Source organism: Erythrolamprus reginae, chromosome 1 (assembly GCF_031021105.1).
Source record: "Erythrolamprus reginae isolate rEryReg1 chromosome 1, rEryReg1.hap1, whole genome shotgun sequence".
NCBI classification, from domain to species: Eukaryota; Metazoa; Chordata; class Lepidosauria; order Squamata; family Dipsadidae; genus Erythrolamprus; species Erythrolamprus reginae.
The window spans coordinates 371,968,105-371,995,669 of NC_091950.1; the positions used below are offsets into that span (position 1 = coordinate 371,968,105).

Genomic DNA, 27,565 nt, shown 5'->3' on the forward strand with positions numbered 1-27,565 from the left:
TTAAGGCTTATGCAGATGCCCACCTTTAGGCAATTTCTCTCTAGCCAAGCTGCAGCCATGGGTTTGGATTTTCAGGAAGACACATTAATGTGTAAGTAATCAAAGGGAAATCTCTGAGCTTTCCTGGTGCCTATTTTCAGGGACTTTCCCTCTGGCTAGCCTGTCCTAAAGATAAAACCTGGTAATCCTGGTGATCGACCCACATTGGATCCTGTAACATTATCCAGGGACAGGTATATTCACGTTCACTGGGAAAATATCCCTTCAGTATTAAAGTCCGGGGGAGGAGGAATGGGATACTGGCAGTCACAAGTAAAAACCCGAGAGAAAACATGATAAGAATCTGTCTGTCTGTCTGTCTGTCTGTCTCTGTGTGCCTGTCTGTCTGTCAGTCTATCTGTCTGTCAAACATGTACAAGATAGCAGGTATTGGTATAAACATAAATAAAAGCAAAGTAGGTAAAATGGACAATAGGCAAAGAGTTGCGCTTATGCACTTTCCTTACAGACCTCTTAGGAATTGGTGAGGTCGACAGTAGACAGTCTAAGGTTAAACTTTCTGGACTTTGAGGAAGAAACCACAGAGTCCGGAGGTGCATTCCAGGCACTGACCCCTCTGTTGCTGAAGTCGTATTTTCTGCAGTCGAGTTTGGAGCGGTTTACATTAAGTTTGAATTTATTGCGTGCTCGCGTATGGTCGCGGTTGAAGCTGACGTATCCATTGACAGGTAGGACACTGTGGCAGACGATTTTACGACCTACATTTAGCTCGGTTCGGAGGCGGACGCAGTTCTAAATTGCCTAAGCCCGAGATTTCAAGTCTAATATCCGGAATACACGAGAGTAAATAGGCGCCTCGGGAGCCTTTCATACACCGTCTCTTCGCCTCAGCGCCGAGCGCCGGTTCGCTCGTTCGCCGCCGCTCTCGCGCGCCATTGACCTCCCCTCAGCAAGTCCTGGAAAGTTGCAGGACAGGCCGGGGAGGAGGGGGAGGGGGAAGGAGGCGGGGCCTAGAGACGAGCGCCTGGTTTGCCCATTGGAGGAAGCGCGGCTCGGCCGCTCCAGCTGGAGCCGGACTCCGGGGGGCACGACTCAGGAGTCTGAGGCAGCCTCCCCCCCCTCAGCCCGCCCGCCCCGGAGCACCCAGCCAAAGGCTTGACGTTTTAAAGAGAGCCCTGAGCGCGTCGCTGCTTCCTCAGATTTTTTACGGAGCCCGCGAGAGGGAGAAGCGGCAAGAGTCGTCGCTGCCCCCGTCGCTTCTTCCCTGAGCGGGCTGTACAATCCTCGGCAGTGTCCTGAGACTGTACGGTCGGCTCAGGGACGGCTCGGTTTGGAAAGCAGCCTCCCTTCGGCGACCTTCGGCTCCGCGGTCTCAATTGCGCGGGGAAAGAGAGCGCCTAGCCCCGGGGGGGAAAGGCAGAAGCGGCGAAAAGGGGCCACCCGAGCCCAGTGAACTTTCGAAGGCCTTCGGAGGGAGACCTTCCCACCCACCCCTGAAGCCAGCCGCCCCGCCGCTTGGATCTCTGTGCGCCCGGGCTGCCCCTCAGTCCGAGCGGGACTCCCACGGGGAAGCCTTCGCCTTCCTCTCCTGGCATTTGGGTTGAAGCAACGAAGAGCGGGGGGAGAAAGAGCGAAGCGGGAGCGGCAGGATGACAGCCGAGAAGGAAAAAAAGAGGTAAGAGGAGGGGACGGGGAGGAGGAGTGGGGGACGGGGATGGAGGCACCGGGACGACCGAATGGAAGTTGCATGGGTTGCTGTTTTTCCCCCAACTGTCGTTTTAATGATTGTTGATTTTAAATTGTTCTGAAGTCCTTCGGGATTGGGTGGCATACAAGTCAAATTAATAAATTATTTAATACTGCATTTTATTTGTGTTGGGCTGTGAGCCGCCCAGAGTCCTTCAGGAATTGGGCGGCATATAAGTCCAAGTAAGTAAGCAAGCAAGTTAGTTGTTTGGGATTGGGCGGCATACAAGTCAAATTAATACAGTATATTGGTTTTAGTGAGTTTTTATACTACATTGTATTTGTATTTGGCTGTGAGCTGTCCAGAGTCCTTTGGGAGTTGGGCGGCATATAAGTCCAAATAAGTAAGTAAGCAAGCAAGAAGTAAGTGAGTGTAGCAAGCAAGCAAGCAAGTTAGTTGCTTAGGATTGGGCGGCATTACAAGTCAAATTAACACATTGGTTTTAGTGGTATTATACTGCATTTTATTTGTATTTGGCTGTGAGCCGCCCAGAGTCCTTCGGGAGTTCGGCGGCATATAAATCCAAATAAGTAAGCAAGCAAGAAGTAAGTGAATGTAGCTTCTCCTCGGCCGCCTGGTAAAGCGCCCTACTAAGATTTAAAAACAGCAACAAACAGCGGTCGCAACAAGAAAGCCGCTCTCTGGAGCGCAGCCGATTGGCAAGGCAAGGTCCCTGGGACGATCGTCTTAGGCAGTAAACGGGCATCAGCCTTCAGGAAAGGCGGCCCCTTTAAAAACTTGGGGGGGGGGGGGCTAGGGATTGGCTTGCGCGCCGGAGGTTTCGAAATGGGAAATGCCCCGGTTGGAAAAAGATAACGCGCTTCGACTAGTTAAACCTTTTGAATCGTTTCGGTTCGGTCACTAAGCGGGTCGAGAAGCTCCCGGAAGTTTTAGAGACTTTGATCGAAGGCGAAGGTTTGAATGGACAGAACTGAGCGGACCGAAAGCTGAATCTTTAACACCCTCACTTCGTGGGTTGATTTTTTGGGGGTGGAGATGGGGGAAATCCTATCGACGTCAAAGAATGGAAGCGCCTTGTTAAAGTCTTCTTCCATTGAGATCGATGGGGGTGTTTTCTAGGGAGCTTCCTCCGCCGGGCTGTGCTTGCCCGAACGACGCAATTTCGAATTTCTTTCGATCGCCGAGCAGAAAGCGTGGAATGGCATCGAGGGAGATTGGGAGAAGGAGGTTCGCCCCCTGCGAGGTGCGGGATGCCGTCAGTCCTCCAGTTACTGGGCTTAAAGATTGGCAGAGGCGTAGAAGATGCTTCCAGCCTTGCCTGCCTGCCGCGAAAGTTCAGGGGCGGCTCTGATCCACAGTAGCAATAGCAATAGCACGTAGACTGTTTTTTACAGCCCTCTCTAAGCGGTTTACAGAGAGTAAGCATATTGTCTCCCAACAATCTGGGTCCTCGTTTTACCGACCTTGGAAGGATGGAAGGCTGAATCAACCTTGCCAGGATGCGCTCCTTTTGGAAACAAAACCGCTTTTAAGGAGGGAGCCGCGATTATCTAACAGTCCCCCCAGGAGGCGAGAGGGAGAGAACAGCGAGACTCCGGCGTTCTCAATCAGGGCTTTATTCTGAGAAGTTAATTCTGGTCTCGTAGGGTCTGGGAGAGGTCTCTAAAAGAGCATCTGGTCCACCCCTTCCTTTGAGTCGCGAGCGATTTAATTCGTTCGACGCTTGAAAAAGCAACAGGTTATTTTATTGCATTCTTTCTCTGCTGGAGGAGGAAAGGTTCATTCCTGGTGCAAAATTACTTAATTCTCCTTACAAGTAGCCACTGCTGCCCAGAAATTGCCATCCATTTTTAAATGGTCCCCAATATTTGAAACGCGAGATAGACACCAAGCGGTCCTGGGGGTTAGGATCTATTCCTTCATAAATCCATTACCGGCATCCCACCTGCCCACTCCCAATTTCCTCGGTTTTTTGCTATAGTACCTGACAAGAGGAAAAACATGACTTTCTTATGTTTCCTTGTTTGTCTATTCATCCATACGTGGTCTGCCATCAATGGTTATGACTTGCCCTAGACTAGAGTTAAAAAGTGGTTTCAAAATTTTCAGATTTCTAGGCCAAAAAAGGTTTCCTGACTAGGTTTCACTGGAAGAGCATTGGCCTTTCAAAAGTATCTCCGAATTGCACTCAATTCAGCAGGACAAGGAGAGTTCAAGGAAAGATTAGTTGGGTAAAAATCCAACCTGTCATCCTTTGCTTTGTGTTTTATGTGTATTGGTGTTTGGATCAGCTGGCAGCCACCAGGGAACAGGATTTTTCATGCACACCAATGAAAGCAACTTTCTCCAACTTTTACTCTATTGGATTGCAACTCTCAGGATCCTGAGCTAGTATGATCCACACAGCCTGAAGGTACTGGCTTGTATAAGGCAGCCTCAGAAAGCTACAGTTTGTTTCTTGGTGTGACAAATTAAGCCATTTCTGACAATCAGATGGGTTTGGGGTAAAGGCTCTAGAAAAGGTTACAATTAAAGAGTTTGCAATAAGAAGTATGCAACATTTCTCCTCCCCAAACATCGGATTATCTCCCATTCCCCCTATCTCCATTTATGTCTTCGCCTTCATTGCAAGATACTAACTGTGCAAAGGAGAAATTTCAACAGCTTGTCTTCTTTAAAAAGCATTATCTGTAAAATACACTTCCACACTATCATCGATTTTATTTCCAAACTCTCCAAAGCAGTTTTGAGTTGGTTTAAAGTTGCCTTTCTCTTGCTAATCTCAAAACACAGAGAATGCATGAAGCAAGCCATTAATTGATTAATAGGAGGTACCATCTTTAAACCAGTGTTCCATCCCATTGGTGACCTGGTTTGTCCTATATAACGTGTAAAGATTCAGAAGCTCTAAAACCACCAAGGTACAAGCTACTGTTCTTCTGATTGTTTTATTAACAATGCAGAGAAATGACAACATGAAGCCACCCTGGCTTAATCTGTGTAAGGAGGAAGAATAGCTGAGGAACCAGGTAGCAATAAGGACCTTTTGACATAGCTGCTTTGTGCCATCCATACTTGGTTGAGTTGGCTGAGAACTCAGACACTTACCAGACTGTTCTGCTGGCTGTGAAATCTGCTACTCTATTGCTGATCTTTATCCTGCCTCTGTTCTGGAGTAAAACCTGATTTTTTGCATGCAACAGATAGGATTGGTTTCTGCATACAACCTAGGTGGTGGGGGAAAGTAGCTCAAGAAAAAACGGGCAGGGTCTGAGCTGAATAAAGTGTAATTGAGTGAAGTTAGAAAAGGAACTGACTCACAAACAAAATGATAAAATAAAGATTTAAATAAAACCTTTATCTTTTTTTTTAATGCTTTACTCAGGAGTGTGTTTCAGTGTTATGCTGTGTTAGCGTGTTATGTTATTTCTGTGCACTGTTACACCATTTTGCTATTTCACTGCTGCTCTATTTCAAAACCCAACAAGTAGTTTTGTTTACACTTCATGGCCACTATATCTGACTCTTTTTAGAGATGGAGCAATAGAGGTCCAGCTGATAACCCTAATCAGGAACCAAAAGGTGAGGGGCTGGCCTGCATTTTTCTGTATCTGCCTGTCCTCCTTGTCCCATTCGCAACCACCTATGACTTCATGCATGACATAATGTATGTTGAAGTGGAGCAGATTCTGCACACATTGGTGCTGTGACTGAATGTTGCTGGTTTATGGAGCAAAACCCTGTTTCAACATTCGCTCACCTAAGTAAGATTTAAACCTGCCTATTTTGTGAACTGGGAAACAAGTGAAAGCACAGAATCAATACAGAAAATCAACAACAAATGATGTTGTTTGGCAGTATTCTGCTTGTGGGAGGGAAGCCCTGAGAGGTGATTCTTAAGCAACTATGAAAATTAACTCACTCCAGTATTTCTGGAAAACTGGACTCAGGGTTTTTTTCATTTGGAATTATAGTTGATTTAGAAGAAATCTAAAGCTGAAAATTATCAAAAATATCAGTGAATCAATTGTGTATAAACCCAATCCTGTAGCATACCATATATTGGGAGGGGGGCAATTGTCCAAATACAGTCCAAGTATTGGTTTCTTTTAAACATACAGTACTTCTATTTTCTGCCACTTTGAAATATCAAATTAAAGAGGAGAATATTCTTCTTCCCACTTCATTTCCAAAGTCGGCATATTAATTTTTTAGGTTCAGGGTTGTTGTTTTATACAGATACTTATTCTTGATAGACCTTTCTATACTTCTGACTTGTTGGGGATATTGTTGTCCAGATTTTACAGATGAAAACATATAATTCACTGGTTTCAGAGGTAGATATGAACATGGTTCCCTGTTTAACTTAGATCATCCATACTGAATTGAGCTGGATTTGATGTATTTTAACTGAACACATACCTACATCCACATCATGGATTTTTTTATTTTATCATAGTGTATTTTCATTTTTTCATTTTATTTTAGGGTATGGTCTCTTAAAAGAGAAGCACTTTGTAAATTTAAGGTTGTGTAGGGCAGTCATAATTTTCATTTAACTGGAAATAAATATTGCTGTTTTTAGTGGTACTTATCCCCATCTAAATGTGAAGCAGGAAATAATATTATCTCCTGAGTCCTGAAAAACAGATTTCCCCCACTTTTAGTTTTAGTAAAGCTTGTTCTTTTTAAATTTTACTCAGTTTGATGCTAAGATAATAAAATAGATACAGCAAAATATATTTGTTCCATTCATTCATGTCCCAGTTCTCAGAGACTGCCTGGACTAGTCTCTGCTGTTTTCTTGGCAAGATTTATTAGAAGTGATTTGCCATTGTCTCCTTTCTAGGGCTGAGAGAAGGTGACTGTCCCAAGGTCACCCAGCTGCTATGGCTTGGATTTGGATTATATTACTCTTGATGTAAACTGGTTGAAAGTAGCCATATATTTCAGTGTGCCTCTACTCTAGCATTATTTGCTTATTTTTAAACATTTTCCTTAAGTAAACAAAGTATAGTTAATTTTAATATATTATTTTGAATAGAACTATAGAATAGAATAGAATAGGATAGGATAGGATAGGATAGGATAGAATTCTTTATTGGCCAAGTGTGATTGGACACACAAGGAATTTATCTTTGGTACGTATACAGTCAGTGTACATAAAAGATACATTTGTCAAGAATCATGAGGTACAACACTTAATTTGTCATAGGGTACAAATAAGCACAATCAGGAAACAATCAATATTAATATAAATCATAAGGATACAAGCAACAAGTTACAGTCATACAGTCATAAGTGGGAAGACGTGGGTGATAAGAAAACTAATAGTAATGCAGCCTTAATGAATAATTTTAATATTTTAAATATTCTGTGAAATAATGTATCACAGTAGCTTATATCACAACAATTTTAAGACAACAGCATGTAAAAGAAGACATTGAAAGTCAAAGCAATACAAGTAAAAAATGTTTTAATTAATTTATGTCAAAGAATGGCTCATCATTGTTGATATCCTGAGAGACTAGACCCTGAGATTCTCTGGCTCATATTAAGTTCTAGTTGTTCTGATTGTTATTCTAAGATTGGGGGGTGGGGGTTATGTGTGGAATTTTTATTTACATCAATAAAATAAAATGTGGCTCCTTTAGAAAGGAAGTTGGTTAAATGAATATATGGTCATTGTCTAATAAATATATGATTAATACTTTTGAGAAGAGGGGAATTTCCCCCAGTTACAGTAATTGCTAATGGATATGATAAATCAAGACAAAGCACTTTTGAGTTACACTAATTCCAAAAAGAGACTTGAAATGGATACATATTCTTTCTTTTTGAAATTAAGACAGATATGCTTGTGCTGGACTAGGAACAATTGTTTTATCAATAATTTCACAAATGATTGTCTCAAATGGATAAGAGTGATCATTGTACAGGACATGTCTGTACTTGGTTCAGTTTGAGATATTTTTCCCTCTTACTCAACAGTTAATTGTATATTCTTGTGAAAGAATATTGAAAAATTACAAACATGTAAATTGCCTTCAAATAGTGTATGTCACATATATCCCATGTATCAAAGTGATTGACTGTGGTCTACTCTCTTCCATTGTGTGTGTGTGAGACAGAAATAGGTCCATTTCTTTATTAGATAATTTAACACATGTTGAAGAAAGGGAACTGTAGGAATAGTAATCATTGAATGTCCAACACCATAGGTATCGTGTCACCTTAACTTATTTAAACTCACTAGTTTAACAACAATAAATATATGGATTTGTTAATTTTGTAGTATTTTAAAAACTCCATACCTCCAGTGGTTTCTTCCATTGAGTTTGAGTTATTTGTAATACAAAGAATATAAAGATCTTTATAATTGTCATAAAACATCTCTAAGTAGTCATACACCTAAAGCTAAATCACATTCGTGATTATATAATCCTTCCTTCCTTCCTATATTATACATATGTCTACTGAAGTATATGGGATTAGATGGATGGATGGATGGATGGATGGATTAGATAGATAGATAGATAGATAGATAGATAGATAGATAGATAGATAGATAGATAGATATTGTATAACAGGGGTCGACAAAGTTGTTCAGAATCTAGGAGCCAGCCAAAAAATTTAGGAGCCAGAATTTTTTTTAAGCAAACTTGGTTTTTTGCCGAGTCTCCACCTGACATCGCTTTCACCCCCTCCCCCCCGGCGCAGGCCTGGCTCCGCCGAGCCGGCTCTGCTGTACTCCCGTCGGGATCCGAGGGGAGACCGTTAGTCAGAAACCGAAACAGAGAAGAAGGAAAGGGAGACCGGGCCGGGGACGCGGGTGAGGGGGGGAGGGGGGAGGAGGGGTTACTGGTCGGAAGTCACCGCGCACGCGGCCGGAGGAGGAATGAACAAAACCTCACGCCGGGAGGGGAGGGGCTTCCGCTTCTCTCCGAAGGCGGGTGAGCGGCCAAGATCGGAGCGTCTGTGTGCGGTGGGGGGGAGTGAAGGGGTTCGAGTAGGAGGCGGAATGGAGGCAAGGGGGGGAGGGAGAGACGCACGCAAGCGCAGGGGACGCTGGGAAAGCAGCTCGCTCCGAGGTTGATGGGCGGAGCTACGGAAGCCAAGATGTACCATTTCTGGGCGTAAACACAAGGCGGGAAAAATATACTGTATACCAGTGATTTTCAACCTTTTTTGAGCCGCGGCACATTTTTTACATTTACAAAATCCTGGGGCACACCACCAACCAAAATGACACAAATCTAATAAATAAATAAATAAATAAATAATAAATACATACATACATACATACATACATACATACATACATACATACATACATAAATAACCCCCTCATATATACAATCCCATGTAACATCCCCTTATAAATACAGTCAATCATCAATCATCCCTCCTGAAATTTATACCACTGTCTCATTTCTGGGTACTTCTCCTGTCTTTCCCCCTTTTCTCTCTCGTGTTTCTCATTTCTCTCTCTTCCTCCCTTTTTCCCTCATTCCTTCTCCCTCTCACTTCTCCTCTTTTTCCATCCCTGTCTCTCTCCCCCCCTTATGTGTGTGTATGTATACACACTCCAACCATTTCCAAAACCAGTTGAGGGCTGGGGTTTTTTTCTCTTTTATCCTTTTCAAAAACAGGTGTGGGCTGGGGGGGTTTTCTTATTATTTGGGTGCTTTTTACCATATGCTTCAAGAATCACCTCTCTCTCTCTTTTGTTTCACTCTCCTCTCATTCTCTGCCTCAATCATTTTCTCATTTCTCCTTTTTTCTCCCCTTTTTGTTCTCATTTCTCTCACTCTCCTTTCCTCTACCTATCTGTCTTGCTTTCTCTCTCTCTTGCTATCTTTTTCTCTCTCTTGTTCTCTTATTTTCTCTCTCTCTCTTGTTCTTTCTCTCTCTCATGCTTTCTCTCTCTTGTTCTTTCTCTCTCTGTTGCTCTCTCTCTCTTATTTTCTCTCTCTCTCTCTCTTTCCTTTCTCTCATTCCCTCTTTCTCTCTATCCTTTCTATCTCTCACTCTTTCCTTCTCTCCCTCCCTTTCTCTCTCTTTCCATTCCCTCTTTCTCTCTATCCTTTCTATCTCTCACTCTTTCCTTCTCCCCCTCTCTTTCTCTCTCTTTCCTTTCTCTCATTCCCTTTCTCTCTATCCTTTCTATCTCTCACTTTTTCTTTCTCTCCCTCCCTTTCTCTCTCTTTCCTTTCTCTCATTCCATCTTTGTCTCCTGGGGCTGACTGCGCCTGCCCTGCACCCCCCACCGCGGAGGGAAAGCATTTGGCATCGGCACCGCCAACCCCCCCCTCCACAAGCAGCAAAAGCCTCTGCGACTGAGCCGGAAGGCAAACGGCGCACCCCACCGCTTAGGCTTTTGCTGCTCCTGGGGGGGGGAGGATTTTCTCCTCCCCGCCCCCCCGGCAGCCAAACGTCGCTGGTGCAGGAAAGCAGCGTGTTAAAAGGCGCGCTGCTTTCACGGAAAACAAACCCGGCTTTCCTGGCAACGGAGGATGACAAGCAGGATGAAGCGGGGTGGAGCAACGCGAGGCTCAAGCAGGCAGCTTCCGCGCGTTTCTTTCAGCGGAAGAGGAGGAGAGGGAGCGGATCGGGCGGGCGGGGGCTGCGCCTTCTACTGCCGGCGCCTCCCCGCCCCCGCCCCCAGGCAGGCAGGGGAATGGGGACTGCGCGCCCATGGAAAAGGGCACGCAGGGGGGGTATTTTGGGGTGCGCGGGTAGCGGCGGCGGCGGGCAATAGCCGGGGGGCGGCTTCTGCAAGTGGGAGCTCCAGGGCTGAAGCCTCAGCCCTGGAGCTCCCACTTGCAGGAGCCACCTCGCGGCACACCGGTTGAAAAACACTGCTGTATACATACAGTACAGCAGGCAACATTTTCTAGGCGCCAGACAACATTTTCTAGGCGCCACTGGCGACCAGGCGCCTGGGTTTGTCGATCCTTGTTGTATAATATAGATAGATATTATAGAAAGGAAAAAAGAAAAGACACATTTACATATAGAGATAGAGAATGAGAGCATTTATACACAAAAAACCACATCTCAGTTTCAGTTTCAGTTTAATCAGATTTGTATGCCGCCCCTCTCCGCAGACTCGGGGCGGCTCACAGCAACAGCAATACAAGACAAATCCAATATTAAATTAATTTTAAGAACACCACAAGTTAAAAACCAATCATACACACTAGCATACCATACACAAATTTTATAGGCCTAGGGGGAAGGAACATGTCAATTCCCCCATGCCTGACGACAGAGGTGGGTTTTAAGGAGCTTACGAAAGGCTAGGAGGGTGGGGGCAACTCTGATATCTGGGGGGAGTTGATTCCAAAGGGTCGGGGCCGCCACAGAGAAGGCTCTTCCCCTGGGTCCCGCCAAACGACATTGTTTAGTTGACGGGACCCGGAGAAGGCCAACTCTGTGGGACCTAACTGGTCGCTGGGATTCGTGCGGCAGAAGGCGGTCCCGGAGATATTCTGGTCCGGTGCCATGAAGGGCTTTATAGGTCATAACCAACACTTTGAATTGTGACCGGAAACTGATCGGCAACCAATGCAGACTGCGGAGTGTTGGTGTGACATGGGCAAATTTAGGAAAGCCCATGATAGCTCTCGCAGCTGCATTCTGCACGATCTGAAGTTTCCGAACACTTTTCAAAGGTAGCCCCATGTAGAGAGCGTTACAGTAGTCGAGCCTCGAGGTGATGAGGGCATGAGTGACTGTGAGCAGTGACTCCCGGTCCAAATAGGGCCGCAACTGGTGCACCAGACGAACCTGGGCAAACGCCCCCCTCGCCACAGCTGAAAGATGTTTCTCTAATGTGAGCTGTGGATCGAGGAGGACGCCCAAGTTGCGGACCCTCTCTGAGGGGGTTAGTGACTCCCCCCCCAGGGTGATGGATGGACAGATGGAATTGTCCTTGGGAGGCAAAACCCACAGCCACTCCGTCTTATCCGGGTTGAGTTTGAGTCTGTTGACACCCATCCAGACCCCAACAGCCTCCAAGCACCGGCACATCACTTCCACTCATATATTAATCACGCATCAAACATATTTGTAAATATACATTAGGTTTAAAGTAATTAATAATTGGAAGGATATTTATATGGTTAATTAATAATAATAATAATAATAATAATAATAATAATTTATTAGATTTGTATGCTGCCCCTCTCCGAAGACTCGGGGCGGCTCACAACAAGCGATAAAACAATATTGTACAGGCACAAATCTAATATTAAGAAAAAACTAAAAACCCTATCAATTTAAAAAACCAAACAGCACATACATACCAAACATAAATTATAATAAGCCTGGGGGAAAGGTGTCTCAAATCCCCCATGCCTGGCGGTATAGATGGGTCTTAAGTAGTTTACGGAAGACAAGGAGGGTGGGAGCAGTTCTAATCTCCGGGGGGAGTTGATTCCAGAGGGCCGGGGCTGCCACAGAGAAGGCTCTTCCCCTGGGGCCCGCCAGACGACATTGTTTAGTCGACGGGATCCGGAGAAGGCCAACTCTGTGGGACCTTATCGGCCGCTGGGATTCGTGCGGTAGCAGGCGGTTCCGGAGGTATTCTGGTCCAATGCCATGTAGGCCTTTAAAGGTCATGACCAACACTTTGAATTGTGACCGGAAACTGATCGGCAGCCAATGCAGGCCACAGAGTATTGTAGAAACGTGGGCGAATCTGGGAAGCCCCACGATGGCTCTCGTGGGTGCATTCTGCACGATCTGGAGTTTCCGAACACTTTTCAGAGGTAGCCCCATGTAGAGAGCATTGCAGTAATCGAACCTCGAGGTGATAAGGGCATGAGTGACTGTGAGCAATGACTCCCTGTCCAAATAGGGCCGCAACTGGTGCACCAGACGAACCTGGGCAAACGCCCTCCTCGCCACAGCCGAAAGATGATGTTCCAATGTCAGCTGTGGGTCGAGGAAGACGCCCAAGTTGCGCACCCTCTCTGAGGGGGTCAGTAGTTCCCCCCCCAGGGTAATGGACGGACAGATGGAATTGTCCTTGGGAGGCAACACCCACAGCCACTCCGTCTTGTCTGGATTGAGTTTGAGTTTGTTGACACCCATCCAGTCCCCAACAGCCTCCAGGCACCGGCACATCACTTCCACTGCTTCGCGGACTGGACATGGGGTGGAGATGTACAACTGGGTATCATCCGCATATTGATGATACCTCACCCCATGCCCTTGGATGATTTAAGTTAAAAAGGTAAATCAAACATAAGCATCAGTGGCCCAAGACTGCTGCACTCTTTAATCTACACATGAAACCTTGTCTATTGCATGTTGGGGTGGTTGGGATGCCTGATTAAAGAAAATTTAAAAATGAAAGGGTTGTAGTTGTGTTGCTCTCTGGAAAGGTTTGTAGTTGTGTTGCTCTGTTCCTTGGTAATCTTCAAGGCATCACAATTTGTTGGTTATTATTTTTAAAGCCCTACATGGCTCAGGGCCAGAGTATCTGCAAGACTGCCTTCTATCACATACTTCCCAGTGACTGGTAACATCCCACAGGATTGCTCTTCTTCAACTAAACAATGTGAGCTGGCAGGTCCGCAGGAGAGAGCCTTCTCTGTGGTTTCCCCAACTCTCCAGAATCAGCTACCTCCTGAGATCCACACCACCCCCACCTTATTGGCCTTCTGGGAAGCCATAAAGACCTGGCTTTTCCGACAGACCTGGGGCCTTTGACCTTTGTGTGTGTGTGTGTGTGTGTGACTAGTGAAGTAGATCCATGAACGTATGAATGGCTGCAATTATATTAAATTGAATTTTTTTCCTACTGATTCATGTTCATTTTTGTTGTGAGCTACCCTGAGTCCCTAGGGAGGTGGGCAGCATAGAAAAACAAACAAACAAACATACATGCATGCATGCATGCATGCATGCATACATACATACATACATAATGTACATTGCTTTTGTTTCCAATTAAATTGCATCAAAGTAGAATAAAGAGTTTTGCTGTTCTACAACCATCTGGAAATGAAAAGCAAATTAAAATTATTAAAGTGGCAAACATCATACAGGCTTACTCAGGAGTAAGTCCCATCCAGCACAATGGGAGTTAATTCCACTTACGCATGAGATTTGTAATATTTAGTGCTGTCGCTGTTGCTGTGCCTCAGATTAGAATGACCAGATGTCCACTTCTTGTTGGGGCAGATTTCCTGTTTTCTTTTTTAAACGCAATGTTCCAGTGTTCTGAGAACATTTCAAGCTGAATTCTTGAAAGGTCTTGGGTTTTGTTTTGTTTTTTTCATTTAATCAGAGCCCCTTCGTTCTCCTGAAAATGTAATTAAACATTTATTGTTGCTCCTGCTGAAAGTATTTACAAGGCCAAGTAGATCTTGTTGTTTTGTCTACAAGAAGCAAGTGTTAATTTGTATTACCAAATGCAAAATGTAGCAAATGGTGGCTGGAGTGAAAAGTTCAGTGACCTTCCATGTTATCACTGCTACTCATTTTTGTATTTTGTTGTGTTCCCCCCCTCCCCCCGAAATTCATGGAGGTTGACAATGCTTCATTAGCAAGACAAAATATCAGAGCCTAATTGTAGCACCAAATCACAATGATATTACTTCCCTCCACGATCCAAAATCTCGGTAAGATCCAATAAATACTCAGATGTAAAAACAAAATTGTAACACTATCACTACAAAATTGTAACACTATCAGATAATTTCAATAAGAACTTTGAATTAAATTGACTATACACAGTTTGGATAAAGGAGTTCAGATGAACTTTTGTGAGTTATATGGGAATGGGAAAAAACTAAAAACAATCCTCATTTGTAGATCACTGATGAAATACATTGCTCCTCCCTCCAATTTCTTTATTATAATAGCAAAAGAGAATAATCAACTTCCATAAATAGCAAATACTGCAAAATAACCTGATGAATACAAGCACTACAATATTTATTATTAGGTGGAATGACTTAAACAAAAGCCTTGGATCTTTGTCTCAAGACGTTGATATAGTAGTCCAAATACTAGAAAAGTAAGGAAAATGTAGGAGAGAAGTTGTGACACAGTCCCAAAATTTGGGAAGAAACTTACGTGTGTGCAACTCCCAAAATACTACTGTGGGCAGGAGGCTTGAAAATGAGGTATCTATAATAGAATATGCCTTTTTTGTGCAGATGATTCCAGATCTCTCTCTCTCTCTCTCTCTCTCTCTCTGTGTGTGTGTCTATCTATCTATCTGTCTATTTATCTATCCTGGGCCTAGAAAGCCTAGAACTACGGCGCCTAAAACACGATTTGAATATTGCCCACAAGATCATATGCTGCAATGTCCTACCTGTCAATGACTACTTCAGCTTCAACCGCAATTAACACAAGAGCACGCAACAGATTCAAACTTAATACGAACCGCTCCAAACTTGACTGTAAAAGATATGATTTCAACAATTGAGTTATCGAAGCGTGGAACTCATTACCGGACTCAATTGTGTCAACCCCTAACCCCCAACACTTCTCCCTTAGACTCTCCACGATTGACCTCTCCAGGTTCCTAAAAGGCCAGTAAGGGGCGTACATAAGTGCACTGGTGTGCCTTTCGTCCCCTGTCCAATTGTCTTTCCTTTCTTTCACCTATCTTATATATTCTCTTCCTTTCATATATCCTCTCCTCTAAGTTCACTTTCACCATCTTTTATATTATCACATGTCTATTTTTCTTCCTATGTATTTGTGTATTGGACAAATGAATACATAAAATAAATAAAAAAATAAAAAAATAATTCAACTTCTATGCCACCCAATCCCAAGGATTCTGGGTGACTTACAACAACAATATAAATACAAAACGATAAAAAAGAAGTCAAATTTAAAATCTAAAAAATTATAAAACCTTAATTTAAAAACCCATAAATTAACCAACATGCATACTAAACATTCATATGATTTGGCCATGATAGTTGTTAATTCATGGCCCCCCAGGCCCGCCTACAAAGCCAGTTCTTAATGGCCTTGTGGAAGGCCAGTAGGGTGGGAGAAGTATGGACATCAGGGTGAGTTGATTCCGTAGAGCCAGGGCAGCAACAGAGAAGGCCCTCCCTCATGGCCCCGCAAACCTGCATTGCTTAGTTGACGGGACCCGGAGGACTCTGGGAATTGGTCTCTGGGAAGTATGCGGCATTTACTTGCTGATATCTCCAGTTAAAGAGATATTTGGAAGAATGTGTGAAAATATCATTACAAGATCTTGAACAATTATCACTAGTAGAATAGATATTTTAGATTAGATCAATTAATAGTCTGAAATGGTATAAAATAGATTTCTTTAACACTGAACCACTGAATTTAACTCCCATAATCCCCAACTACTATAGCCAGGGATCTGGATGGTTATCCCCGGAGTTGTACCGTAGTCCCAATATGCTTGGAAATCAGTCTAACATAACCATTTTATTATGTGATTGTAAAAGTATGCAAATCATTATCCTAGAAAAATAGAGCTTGGAAAATCAGATTACCACAGCTTTATTGTTATACTTGTAGTATTGCACTGTGCAGTTCAATTTGTTTAAACTTTGCAGAAATTATGATAGTATAAAAATAGTTTCTGTTCTGTATTTCATTTCCTGTGCTGAAGCAACAAATTCATTATTGTCATCATTTAAGACATGATTTATATATTTTTTGACACAAAGCAAAGTGTCAAAGGCTGTTTTTCTGGAAGACTGGTCTTGTATTCCTTTCTCTGGTCACGAATGTAATGGAATCAGTCACTTTCTTTGACTAGGAAAATACGCTAGTTTACTTACTTGGTTGGCTAGACATCAAGAATCAGGTTGAGAAATAAATTGATGTGCATGCTGCCATGCTGGGCTTACTCAGAAAAAAGATGTAAAGTGAACTGACTCTAAACATTATTAGGTGCCAGATTATTAGATGCCAATCAAAGAAATGCAAGGTCTGAAGAAGCAGTAGATTGTAGGCATCTATATGCATATGTACTTTCTCAAATTCTTCCAGTTTCAACTATCTGGTTTTTTTAAATATATATTTCTTAAAGAGAACAGATTGTGTTAATTGTTTTACTATTTTTTCAGACCATGTATTTCTTTGATTGTCATCTAATAATCTGGCACCTAATAATATTTAGAGTCAGTTCATATTATATTTTTTGAGTAGGCTCAACATGGCTGCATAGACATCAGTATATTTCTCAACTCTTGTTTCCTGACGGTTACCAACCAGTGATGAGCTCCTATGGTTACAGTCAGATACGCAGAACTGGTAGAAAAAATTTGAATTTTTTTCTTTTTTTCCCCTTCTGGGCTCTGGGTATGTTTTTCCTATAACAGTAAAGGCTGAATGTGTATAATTTTATAAGAGCTGTGTATGCGTGTGTGTTTGTGCATGTATGTGTACATACACATACAGTTTAAATAGTAGATAATATATATTCGTGTGCCTGTGTGTAATATGTATGTACACATATGGCATATACACATAGAATTAAATATTATATTTTGGATGTTCAGTAATAGTAAATAGATAGGGAAATTGTATCTCTAACCCTAACACAAACTCTTGACGTAAGTGACATCAAGTTGGCCACCTTTAAGCCAGTCACATGACCTTTAAGCTACCCCGTCACATAATCGTCAAGCCATTCCCACCTGGCCACATGGCCGGCAAGCCACACCCACAAAATAATACCACCCAAAGTGTGGTAGTAAAAATTTTTGCAGCCCTTCACTCTTAGCAACCAACCATACCAACCAATCATACCAGATTACGCTAGTGAAACCAGCTTCCTATATCTTGTTAGAGGCTATAGTTAGTATATCAAGAACCAGGGGTGGGCAGCAGGCAGGACAGGGTGGAACTCAGTTCCACAGGTGGAAATGAAGATGCGTGTGCAGCTCCAGCTAATTGCAGCTGTCACTTCCTGGATTACTGGTCTCAGCTCGGATCTCCTTTTCCCCCCTGCTGCTGCTGCTGCATCTGTGCTCCTTGCTTTTTTCCTCTTTCCTCCTTCCAGGCCTCGGATGAGCTTCCCTCTCTCCTGCCCGGCTCCCCTCCAGCCTCATGTGGCCATCTCATGCCTAGGGTGCAAGCAGAAGGTGTGGGTGGAAGCGGCACTGGCAGCGTTTATGCTTCTGGCAGCACCCGTTTGCCTAACTACCCAGCCTAAGGTGGGGGGCACCCAGGAAGGAGAGCGCGGGAAACGCAAAGCAAATTGTCACCCCAGCGAGCGACACTTGTAAAGCTGTAAGTCGAGGACTTAACAGTTTATTTAAACGATGATCGCTCAAGCCACTCCCACCTGATTACATGGCCAGCAAGCCACTCCTACCCAGTCACATGACCATTAAGCCACACCCACAAAATAAGCCACACCCACAGCGTAGCAGTAAAAATTTTGGCTGCCCATTACTATCAAGGACCTTCTGGTAATGGTTTTTATTAGAGCAGGTCCTCAACCCCCAGTCCATGGCTGGGTAACCAGGCCACGGCATGCCTGAAACTGGGTCAGGCAAACAAGTGAAGCCCCATTTGCGGGATGCAGGCAGCATGTGAAACCATGGCCCCTCTGGTCTGTGGAAAAACCTCTCTCCATGGAATCTGGTGCCAAAAGGTTGGGGGCCACTGCATTTAGAGGTTATGCTTAATTCACTTCCATTGTGTGACATTGCTGTGAACCTTCTGCAAGATCCAGGTCACTTGGAACCAAGGAAGGCTTATTCCCTTCTATGCAGGGTATTAAGTTGGGGATGTTAATGTTTCCGTTAGTCAGTCTGCTTCACTATGGTTCATTGGGTTGGGTTGTTATTGTTATTGTTATTGATTATGTTATTGATTATGTTATTGTTATTGTTATTGATATTGATGATGATGATAATAATAATAATAATAATAATAATAATAATAATAATAATAATGGAGACCTGGTCATGGCTTACAATTGGAACACTCAAAAAGGAGACAGAAGGACTAATATTGGCGGCACAAGAACAGGCCATTAGAACAAATGCTGTCAAAGCCAGAATTGAAAAATCAACAGACGATCCAAAGTGCAGACTCTGTAAAGAAACAGATGAAACAATCGATCACATACTCAGCTGCTGCAAAAAGATCACACAGACTGACTACAATCATATACATGATGCTGTGGCACAGATGATCCACTGGAACTTGTGCCGGAACTACCATTTACCAGTGGCAAAGAACTGGTGGGATCATAAGCCCAAAAAAGTGGTCAAAAATGAGCAAGCAAAACTACTGTGGGACTTCCGACTTCAGACTGACTGAATTCTGAAGCATAACACACCAGACATTGTGATCGTGGAGAAAAAGAAAGTATGGATCATCGACATCGCAATCCCAGGAGACAGCAGAATTGAGGAGAAGCAGCTAGAGAAATTAGTGAAATACAAAGATCTAAAAATCGAGCTGCAACAACTCTGGCATAAGCCCGTGAAAGTGGTCCCAGTGGTACTTGGCACACTGGGCGCAGTGCCAAAGGATCTCAGCGGACATTTGAAAATCATTGGAATTGACAAAATCTCCATCTATCAATTGCAAAAGGCCGCTTTACTGGGATCAGCAAACATAATTTGCCGCTACATCACGCAGTCCTAGGTGCTTGGGAAGTGCCCGATTGGTGATGTAATACGAAATCCAGCATAGTGATCTCGTTTGCTGTGTTGTACTGACATAATAATAATAATAATAATAATAATAATAATAATAATAATAATAATTCAATTTCTATGCCGCCCAATCCCGAAGGACTCAGGGCAGCTTACAACATAATAACAATACAAAAAGATACAGCAATAAAAAAGAAGTCGAATATAAGCTCTGATTTTTAAATATGCAATACTATAACCCCCTAAACAGATGAATTTGTATGAAATCCCTCCACTACACTACATTTAGCATAAAAAATAGAACAATAAGCCACTTTCAATTGTTCAATTTTAATCTATTCATCACAAGGCCCCTGAAACTGGTACCCAAAGTGGTCACAGTGGTCTTGCATAGGCATAATGGGAAACAAAGCTCCCAGAGTTTTGGCACACTTCCACTATGCTTGCAAAGCATGGGCTTTTTTAAAAAAAGAATCGACATTCTCTAACTTGCTCACAGTTCCTTGGGGGATCACTGTTCATGATTTGACAACCCTTGGTTTAATGAGTTTTGCAAATTAAACCTGGTGGTTTATGACTTAATGCAGTTTGTGAACTTAGTTACTTTTGGCTTGTTCAGCAAACCATGACTTAGGCCAAATAAATTCTCAGGGCTGTGCCAATATTCTCCCTCTCCTCATTTTGACTGGAATTGTTTTTTTTTAACATGTTATTGTTTATTTGAGGGCCATTGCAGATTATGCCAACATATAAGCTGCAATTCTTTTTAGTGAATTAAGTCAGACAATGATTCTTGTTACCTGCATATAATATTTACTATGGCTCCCCATTGTACAGTAATTGCATTTATATTGCTAATCTTTTCTTGGATTTTAAGGAATTAATGTGTATTGTTTGAAGAAGAGGTTTGGATTCCAGAAGGTTTTTTATTTGTTGTATATCATGAAACCTATCCAAATGCATGACTCAATTGGGTGTGGTTTAAGGTATTCCAGACCTGGCATGCTGAAGTGTGTGGTAATACTGCTAAACAAAAGTCTTTCTGTAGCCAGTAAACATTGAGCATTAACTGGAACACAGCATAACCCTAACAAGCTATTCCTAAGCTGAGAAAAGGGCAGCAATATGATATGCTCCAAAACCATTTGCTAGATAGGTAACCCTGAAATTTAAGCACAGTGATTTTCATCCACATTGTGCAATAGGGCAACAATAGAGAAATAGGGAAAGAAACCATATTCAAAGTGGCCATAGCTTACTAGTAAAAGGAGAAAACTGATGCTAATTGCTTTAAAAGTTGCAGTCAGTGAAGTAAAAAAAAAAGTTCCTAAAAACTATTCCCAGCCACTTTGTGGGAAAAGGCTGTTAATGGGAGTGGACAGAATGTTTGTCTTGAGTGAATCACTTGGTCACTATTAATTCAAAAGATCTTTGCTCCGCTCATTCCATCTCTTAGCTTGACCTAATTCACAGCATATTTAGAGTGGATAAAAAAATAAAATTCTGAATATGATGGCCAGAGTTGGTTGGCAAGGACACAGATTTTTAAAATAGAAAGGAAAGGAGACACAATTTTAGTTTGCAGAGGGTTGTGCGGGAAAGCATTTGGTTCAGGCTGTGTTTGAATATCTTTCACTGATACTCTGTTCCATTTTCTGATTTCCTGCAAGGCCACTTAGACAGCTAGAGTTGGTCACTGGGCAAATGGAGGGCAAGACTAAGTGCCTTAAAATGGAGTGGCTTAAAACAGTGCTTTAAAAGTTTTCATAGATAGGACGCCCAAGGCAAGAATATGGGCTTCATCTGTAAAACACGATTTAAAAATCTGAGTTGTTTTGGAGCCAATTTTTATAATCTCCAGATTGGACAATTACTTCTGTGCTTTATTTAGACATAATTAAAAGAAGGTGTGGTTTGTTACAAATTAAGAAATGCTCATTCAAAACCAAACAAATCGTACTTCGACCAAAGTATATTATAAGAAACTATATGAAACCTTATTCAGACATCATATTAAACCATGTATTTTCTTTGTGCATTGTGGAGTACAGTAGAACTTGACATTGTGTAAACTCAACTAAATTGTGGGTTACTTAATAAATAACCAGGGATACAATAAGTGAGTCCCACAATTCTGTTACTTTCTCTTTTTTTCTTGTTCTTGTCATTGTAAGTGCATTCTTTTCTCTATAATATATCAAGTTTCTTAGGTAGGACCTTAGCTACAGGTAGTCCTCAGCTTACAACAATTCATTTAATGACTTCAAAGTTACAACGGCATTGAAACAAGTGGATTATAACATTTTTTTTATACTTATGACCATTGGAGTACTAACTTAACAATGGCAGTGATTCGTTTAACAACAGTGGTAAGCAAGGTCATAAATGAGGCAAAATTAACTTAACAACTATTTCACTTAGCAACAGAAAATTTGGGCTTAATTATGGTCATAGGTCAAGGTCTACCTAAGGTTGGACCTAAACCAGATGACCAATTACAGTTATACAGATTGCTGCTTGGAAACCAACTTTAAAGCTATGGTTTCAGTCTGTGAAATGTGAGCCGCTATCTACATCATGGTTTGAATGTATTTTGATACAAAAGCTCCTCATCACTTTTTGTGAATGTAGACATAAAAGAACACCCAGTTGAAAACTTTTTTTTAGATTTAACAACACTTCATCTATTTTAAACATTCTGGCACAGGAGTGTCAAATTCAAGGCCAGGGAGCTGGATCTGGCCCGCGGAGTGCTTAGACCAGGTCCATGGGCCTGCCCCAGAAACAGCAAAGGACCGGTCTGCCGTGCCTCTGCCAGAGCTCAGATTCCCCCACCCCTTCCATGAACTCCATTTTCACTGGCAGGGGACAGCAGGAAACCATCGCAGCTGAAAACAGAATCTGGGAGGGCCTCACATGGCTCTCCTGAGCCATCTGCAGCCCTCCCAGATTCTGTTTTCAGCTGCAACGGCCTCCTGCTGCCCCCTGGGAGTGAAAATGGAGTTCGCGGGGTGGGATCTGAGCTCTGTTTTCACTGGCAGAGGGCAGCAGGATGCTGTCACAGCTGAAAATGTAGTGCTAGAGCCTTTTTTCGCTGGCAGAGCACTCAGGATTTTACAGACACCCCCAACATGAGGGACATCAAGTTGGCTATGCCCACCAACGACACCCCCTGCTCCCAAGGTCAATCACAACCCTGATGCAGCCATAATTGAAATCAAGTTTGACGTTCCTGTTCTAGAATGTTTACATTAGGCACTTGGAAGATTCAGCAAATACTTGTTACCTGGACATCTAGACGCTATATTTGAAGCAGCGTCTAAAAGTGACCAGTTGAGCAAGACCAGTTGAACAAGAAATAGATTGTATTTGATTTTCCCACAGAGCATGTTAGCCATACACAGGGGTGGGCTACTGCCCAGAAGGGAAGAAACACAGTGAAAATGGAGCTCCACCCCAGAGCACCCAATTTGGACTGAGAGATGTTGAAAGAAAATGCAGGGCGTCCTGTATAAGCCACGCCCACAGTGTGTTAGTAAAAATTTTGGTAGTCCTTCACTGGCCATACATAATGACAACAAGTGGTGTGCAATCATTATACTTTTAATTTTAGAATAACTAACTGGTTATTCTCATTTTTGTCTTTTCATGGAAAGTTACAGCCTGATGCTTGAAAAATCCCAGATAACATCAGTAAATCTTCTGGACATTCGCAATTAAGTTATCCTCCTTATAAATAAACACCTGATGCCACTAATTAGTTTTTGCAGTGTTCTGAAAATATTGGGGATGGGGTATACATTAAAAAAGCTATTACTTGTTTAGACCCTCTTTAAAAATGGTAAAAAGCTATTTTAATGAGAAAAATCCCATATTTATGACTTTGCTGCCACGAAAAATGCTAGTATGTAGGTATTGTACATGGTCTGAATTAGAACAAAAATGAAGGGTGTTTTCCTGTTACAATATATACTTACAAAGAGAAATGGAAAAATAAGACTACATTATGGAAATAGTAACCCATGCCATAAAAGATAAGAATTATATTTGTACAATCTGATTGATCAATGATAAAATAATAAAAAACTCAAATAAAAACCTATTAAATCCATGTAACTAATTAAATAGTTAAATACAAATGCATGTTTAAAGATATGCGCAAGCATATCTAGTTAAAAGCATAAGGTTTAAGAAATAAAATCTAAATAGTAGCAATAAAGAGTCAAAGACTGAGTTTTGTAACTGCATAGACATGATGTAATATCCTTGGCTCTAGGTTGATCCTGTCCCCTAAGTAGCAAAACCAAGTAAATTTCTAGAAGTGTAAAAGATTTAGTCTCTTTTGAAATATTCACATACAGGCAGTCTTCAGTTTATGACCACAATTGTGACTGTACATTCCATCTCCAAGCAATACAGTCTTTAATTGAATCATGCCTGATTTTTTTTTTACACAAACTTGGCTTCCCACTGCTTTCCCCGGAAGCCCCCTGGGAAGTTTGTAAATGGTGATCCCATGATCCCAGAATGCTGCCAATGTACACTGAGAGCATATGCGCCAATGACAAATTCCTTGTGGGTCCAACCATACTTGGCCAATAAAGAATTCTATTCTATTCATATCCACATGTCATTAATATATATCAGTTGTCAAGTGTCCAAAGTTGGATCATGTGATCACAAGGATCCTGTGACAATCATAAGTTCAAGGCATGGTCACAAGTCACTTTTAAGTGCAGCAGTGTTACAGAATTGTGTATTTTTAATTTTGTGCAATTTGCCTACTTTCTGTTGATGAAATCATGTAATAAACATTGTTAGAGAGGACAAAATACTTATTCCATTTCTTGTTTTGAAAATTGAAAGATGAAAGACAGTATCATAATAATATCCAAATAGTTGTTTGAAGGGACTACATCCTCTTCTTCAAGGTCTTTAGGAAATTGTGGAAAATTTGGAGGAAAATTATTGTCTCCTTTAATCAATCACAAATTAAATGTTTTAATGAATTAATGTGCTTTCTTCAGCTTAAAGTAAAATGTAATATTTTGTGTGAAGTATGTTTGTTTTTATAAAAAGCACCTGGAAGCCAGCTTATACTTCATGTGCAATCCACCAAATACTTCTAGATCTTTCATCTCTAGCAAACATTTTATTCTTACTAGAATCTTATGAAGGTTTCAGTTACAATCACATACGTATCACATTAAGCCATATTTTGTTTTAACTCCAGTTTGTTTACAATATAAACTTTACTATCTTGCTTCATTCTTCGCACTATGCCAAAAAGAAACAGCCCACACTTTATCTTACAATGCAATATACAATAAAACCCAATTCTCACATAATGTCAAACTGGGAATCTTTTTTTCTGAGCTTGTTTAAATAAGCTACTGGAGCCTGGATCATTGCATAGTTTTGAGGTGTGATATATGGGTTTAAACATTTAATAAATCAACATCTAGGAAATCATGATACTGCCCAGATTCATGATTCTTAAGGGTTTATTTTATTCTGTATCTAATGTTTACATGAGTTTAATAACTGCCTGTTAGCAATGCCTATTCTCAGTAACATGAGAATTGTACCCATATTAAACAGAATTAATACAGAACAGTGCATAATTGTATACATGGCTACTGTTAAAAGACCTGAAGGACCAGGATACACCATCCTGGAGAAAATCTATCTTTGTTCAATCCACATGAAAAGGCATAAATCATAGTGGAAACTAAATAATGATGTGAGAATGAAATGAAAGCAAATTTATTTGCATTGTTAGTCTTACTCTTAATCTTTAGGCATCCCAGGCATTGCTCTACTTTCCGTAATCATCATAGTCCTTCTTGTCTATTGCATTAATTGTTTCCTCCCATAAGATGGGATACCATTAGAAAGCATAGATGGAGGTGCAATAGAAATGAAAATCATAGGCTATTTTTCCCCACAAGCAATGATACCAAGAAATACAGATATTTGAAACTAGCAGGTACCAAAGCAGCTCTATGTGATGTATCTCCTATTAAGTTTGCATAGAATTGTATAGAGGATTCTCTTTTGCATGAATCAAGAACCAAAGCTTCTGTGTCAAGATTACAGTGTTCCCTCAATTTCCACCGGGGGATGCGTTCCAAGACCGCCTGCGAAAGTCAAATTTCCGCGAAGTAGAGATGCGGAAGTAAATACATGTACACTATTTTTGGCTATAGACAGTATCACAAGCCATCCCTTAACACTTTAAACCAGAGGTCCCCAACCGCCAGTCCGCGGACCGGGACCGGGCCGTTGGGGTTTTCCAGCCGGTCCGCGGCGCCGCTGCCCTCCCGGCAGAGGACATTATGCAGGACAGGGTGGGGCGTCGGGCAGGGCGGGGAGAATCATGAGGCTCCTTTGGCGGCTGGGGGCTGCCTGGCTTTGTGATTTTGGCTGGGGGGGAGTTAGGAAGGTCCTACTTCTCCCCCCCCCAGCCAAAAACTCAAAGCCTATCTGCTGGATACGGGCGATGAGCGGGACGAGCGGCGCCGAAGCCGGTGGCTGTGGCAGCTGCTGCAAGAGGCTTCCGCGCCGCTCTGTCCCACTCATCGCCCGTATCCAGCAGATAGGCTTTGAATTTTTGGCTGGGGGGTGGAGAAGTAGGACCTTCCTAACTCCCCCCCCAGCCAAAATCACAAAGCCAGGCAGCCCCCAGCCGCCAAAGGAGCCTCCTGATTCTCCCCGTCCTGTGGAGAAGTGTGGAGGGCTGCGTCACTAAGCTCCACCCCTCCATAACCCCACCCCCATATGACCAAAGCCCCGCCCCCCGGGCCGTGGAAAATTGGTCTAGCTTAAAGCCGGTCCCTGGTGCAAAAAAGGTTGGGGACCTCTGCTTTAAACCCTTAAATTACCATTTCCCATTCCCTTAACAACCATTGACTCACCATTATTACTGGTACTCACCATTGAATAAGACACTTAGTGATCCTGATATTTATAAACATAATTATTTATTAACAATAATCATTTTTTTTGTTAGTTATTTGCAAAAATTATTAGTTTGGTGATGACATATGACGTCATCAGGTGGGAAAAACCGTGGTATAGGGAAAAAAATGTGAAGTATTTTTTAATTAATATTTTTTGAAAAACCGTAGTATAGGCTATTCGCGAAGTTCGAACCCGCGAAAATCGAGGGAACACTATACGTTGTTTTACTCTCTTTCTCTTAAAATATATTTGATATAGCATGTGTATCTTTCCCTAACAATGAAAGAAAGAACCAACAGGACTTCATTTTTTTTAAAAAAATATAGGGTTATATAGAAATTCTGCTCACATAATCAATAACTGCAACTGAGTCAGATTTGGGCTTCTTTTGTAGAGATTTAAATTTACTTTTAATTGGATTTGTATGCCGCCCTTCTCTGAGGACTCGGGGCTGCTTACAACATATACAAAACCCCCCAGTAATAAACAATCCAATTAATAATACATTAAAACAATCCTTAAAATTCTAATTAAAACAAATTTCATTGCAATTCATTCGACAATCATACTAAAAACATTCATTGGTCGGGGGGAAGATCTAAAAGAGGAAGAGGCTGGTTCTCCTCATTTATAGAATTAAAAATATGTTTAGTTTGGCTTTAGTTTAGCCTGATGGCTGACATTAGCCATTGTGGATTATAAACACTAATCGATAATAAAGTGTTGTATATAAATCCTGTAACTGTGACTTACTCAACAAATCATGTTATTATAAACTATGGTGTAGCACAATGCTGTAAATTTAACTAACTAACAAAGGAAAGTGTGACTTTGCGCAACTAGGTTTTGGCAGCAATCTTCTCAAGCGGTTCTCTAAAAAGAAACCACCAGGTATTGACTTGTGGGAGGCTAGAGAACACAATATGTGTGCAAGCAATCCTGGTCTAGAAATATCCCAAATATCCCAAATATCCCAAATATTGCTGCAATTTCCAAGAAATAAAAAAGCAACATGTTTATAGAGTGGGTTTGCTTTAGCAGAGTATTTGGTAGAGCAATGGAACAAAGGTTCATTGAAGGTAAGCACACACTGCCAAAAAGGGCTTATTTATTTTCTGTTTTGTAAAATTATTAACCACCATTAAAGGGGGAAGCCTTAATTAGCAAATTTGTAAAGACCCATGGGTCAATCTTTACTCCTCATAACTACATACACTCCTGCGGGGGGGGGGGGGGGGGGAGGTTGGCAATA

General features: G+C 42.0%; 1 protein-coding gene across 1 annotated transcript in view; it reads left to right on the forward strand.

Moving 5' to 3' along the window:
* Positions 1–1,038: 1,038 nt before the first annotated feature.
* Positions 1,039–27,565, forward strand: part of EPAS1 (endothelial PAS domain protein 1) — a 133,039-nt gene continuing 106,512 nt past the window's right edge. Inside the window, exon 1 of the mRNA XM_070734574.1 lies at positions 1,039–1,675. Coding sequence (XP_070590675.1) covers positions 1,650–1,675 — 26 coding nt within the window. The 5' untranslated portion in view covers positions 1,039–1,649. The remainder of the gene's footprint in view (positions 1,676–27,565) is intronic.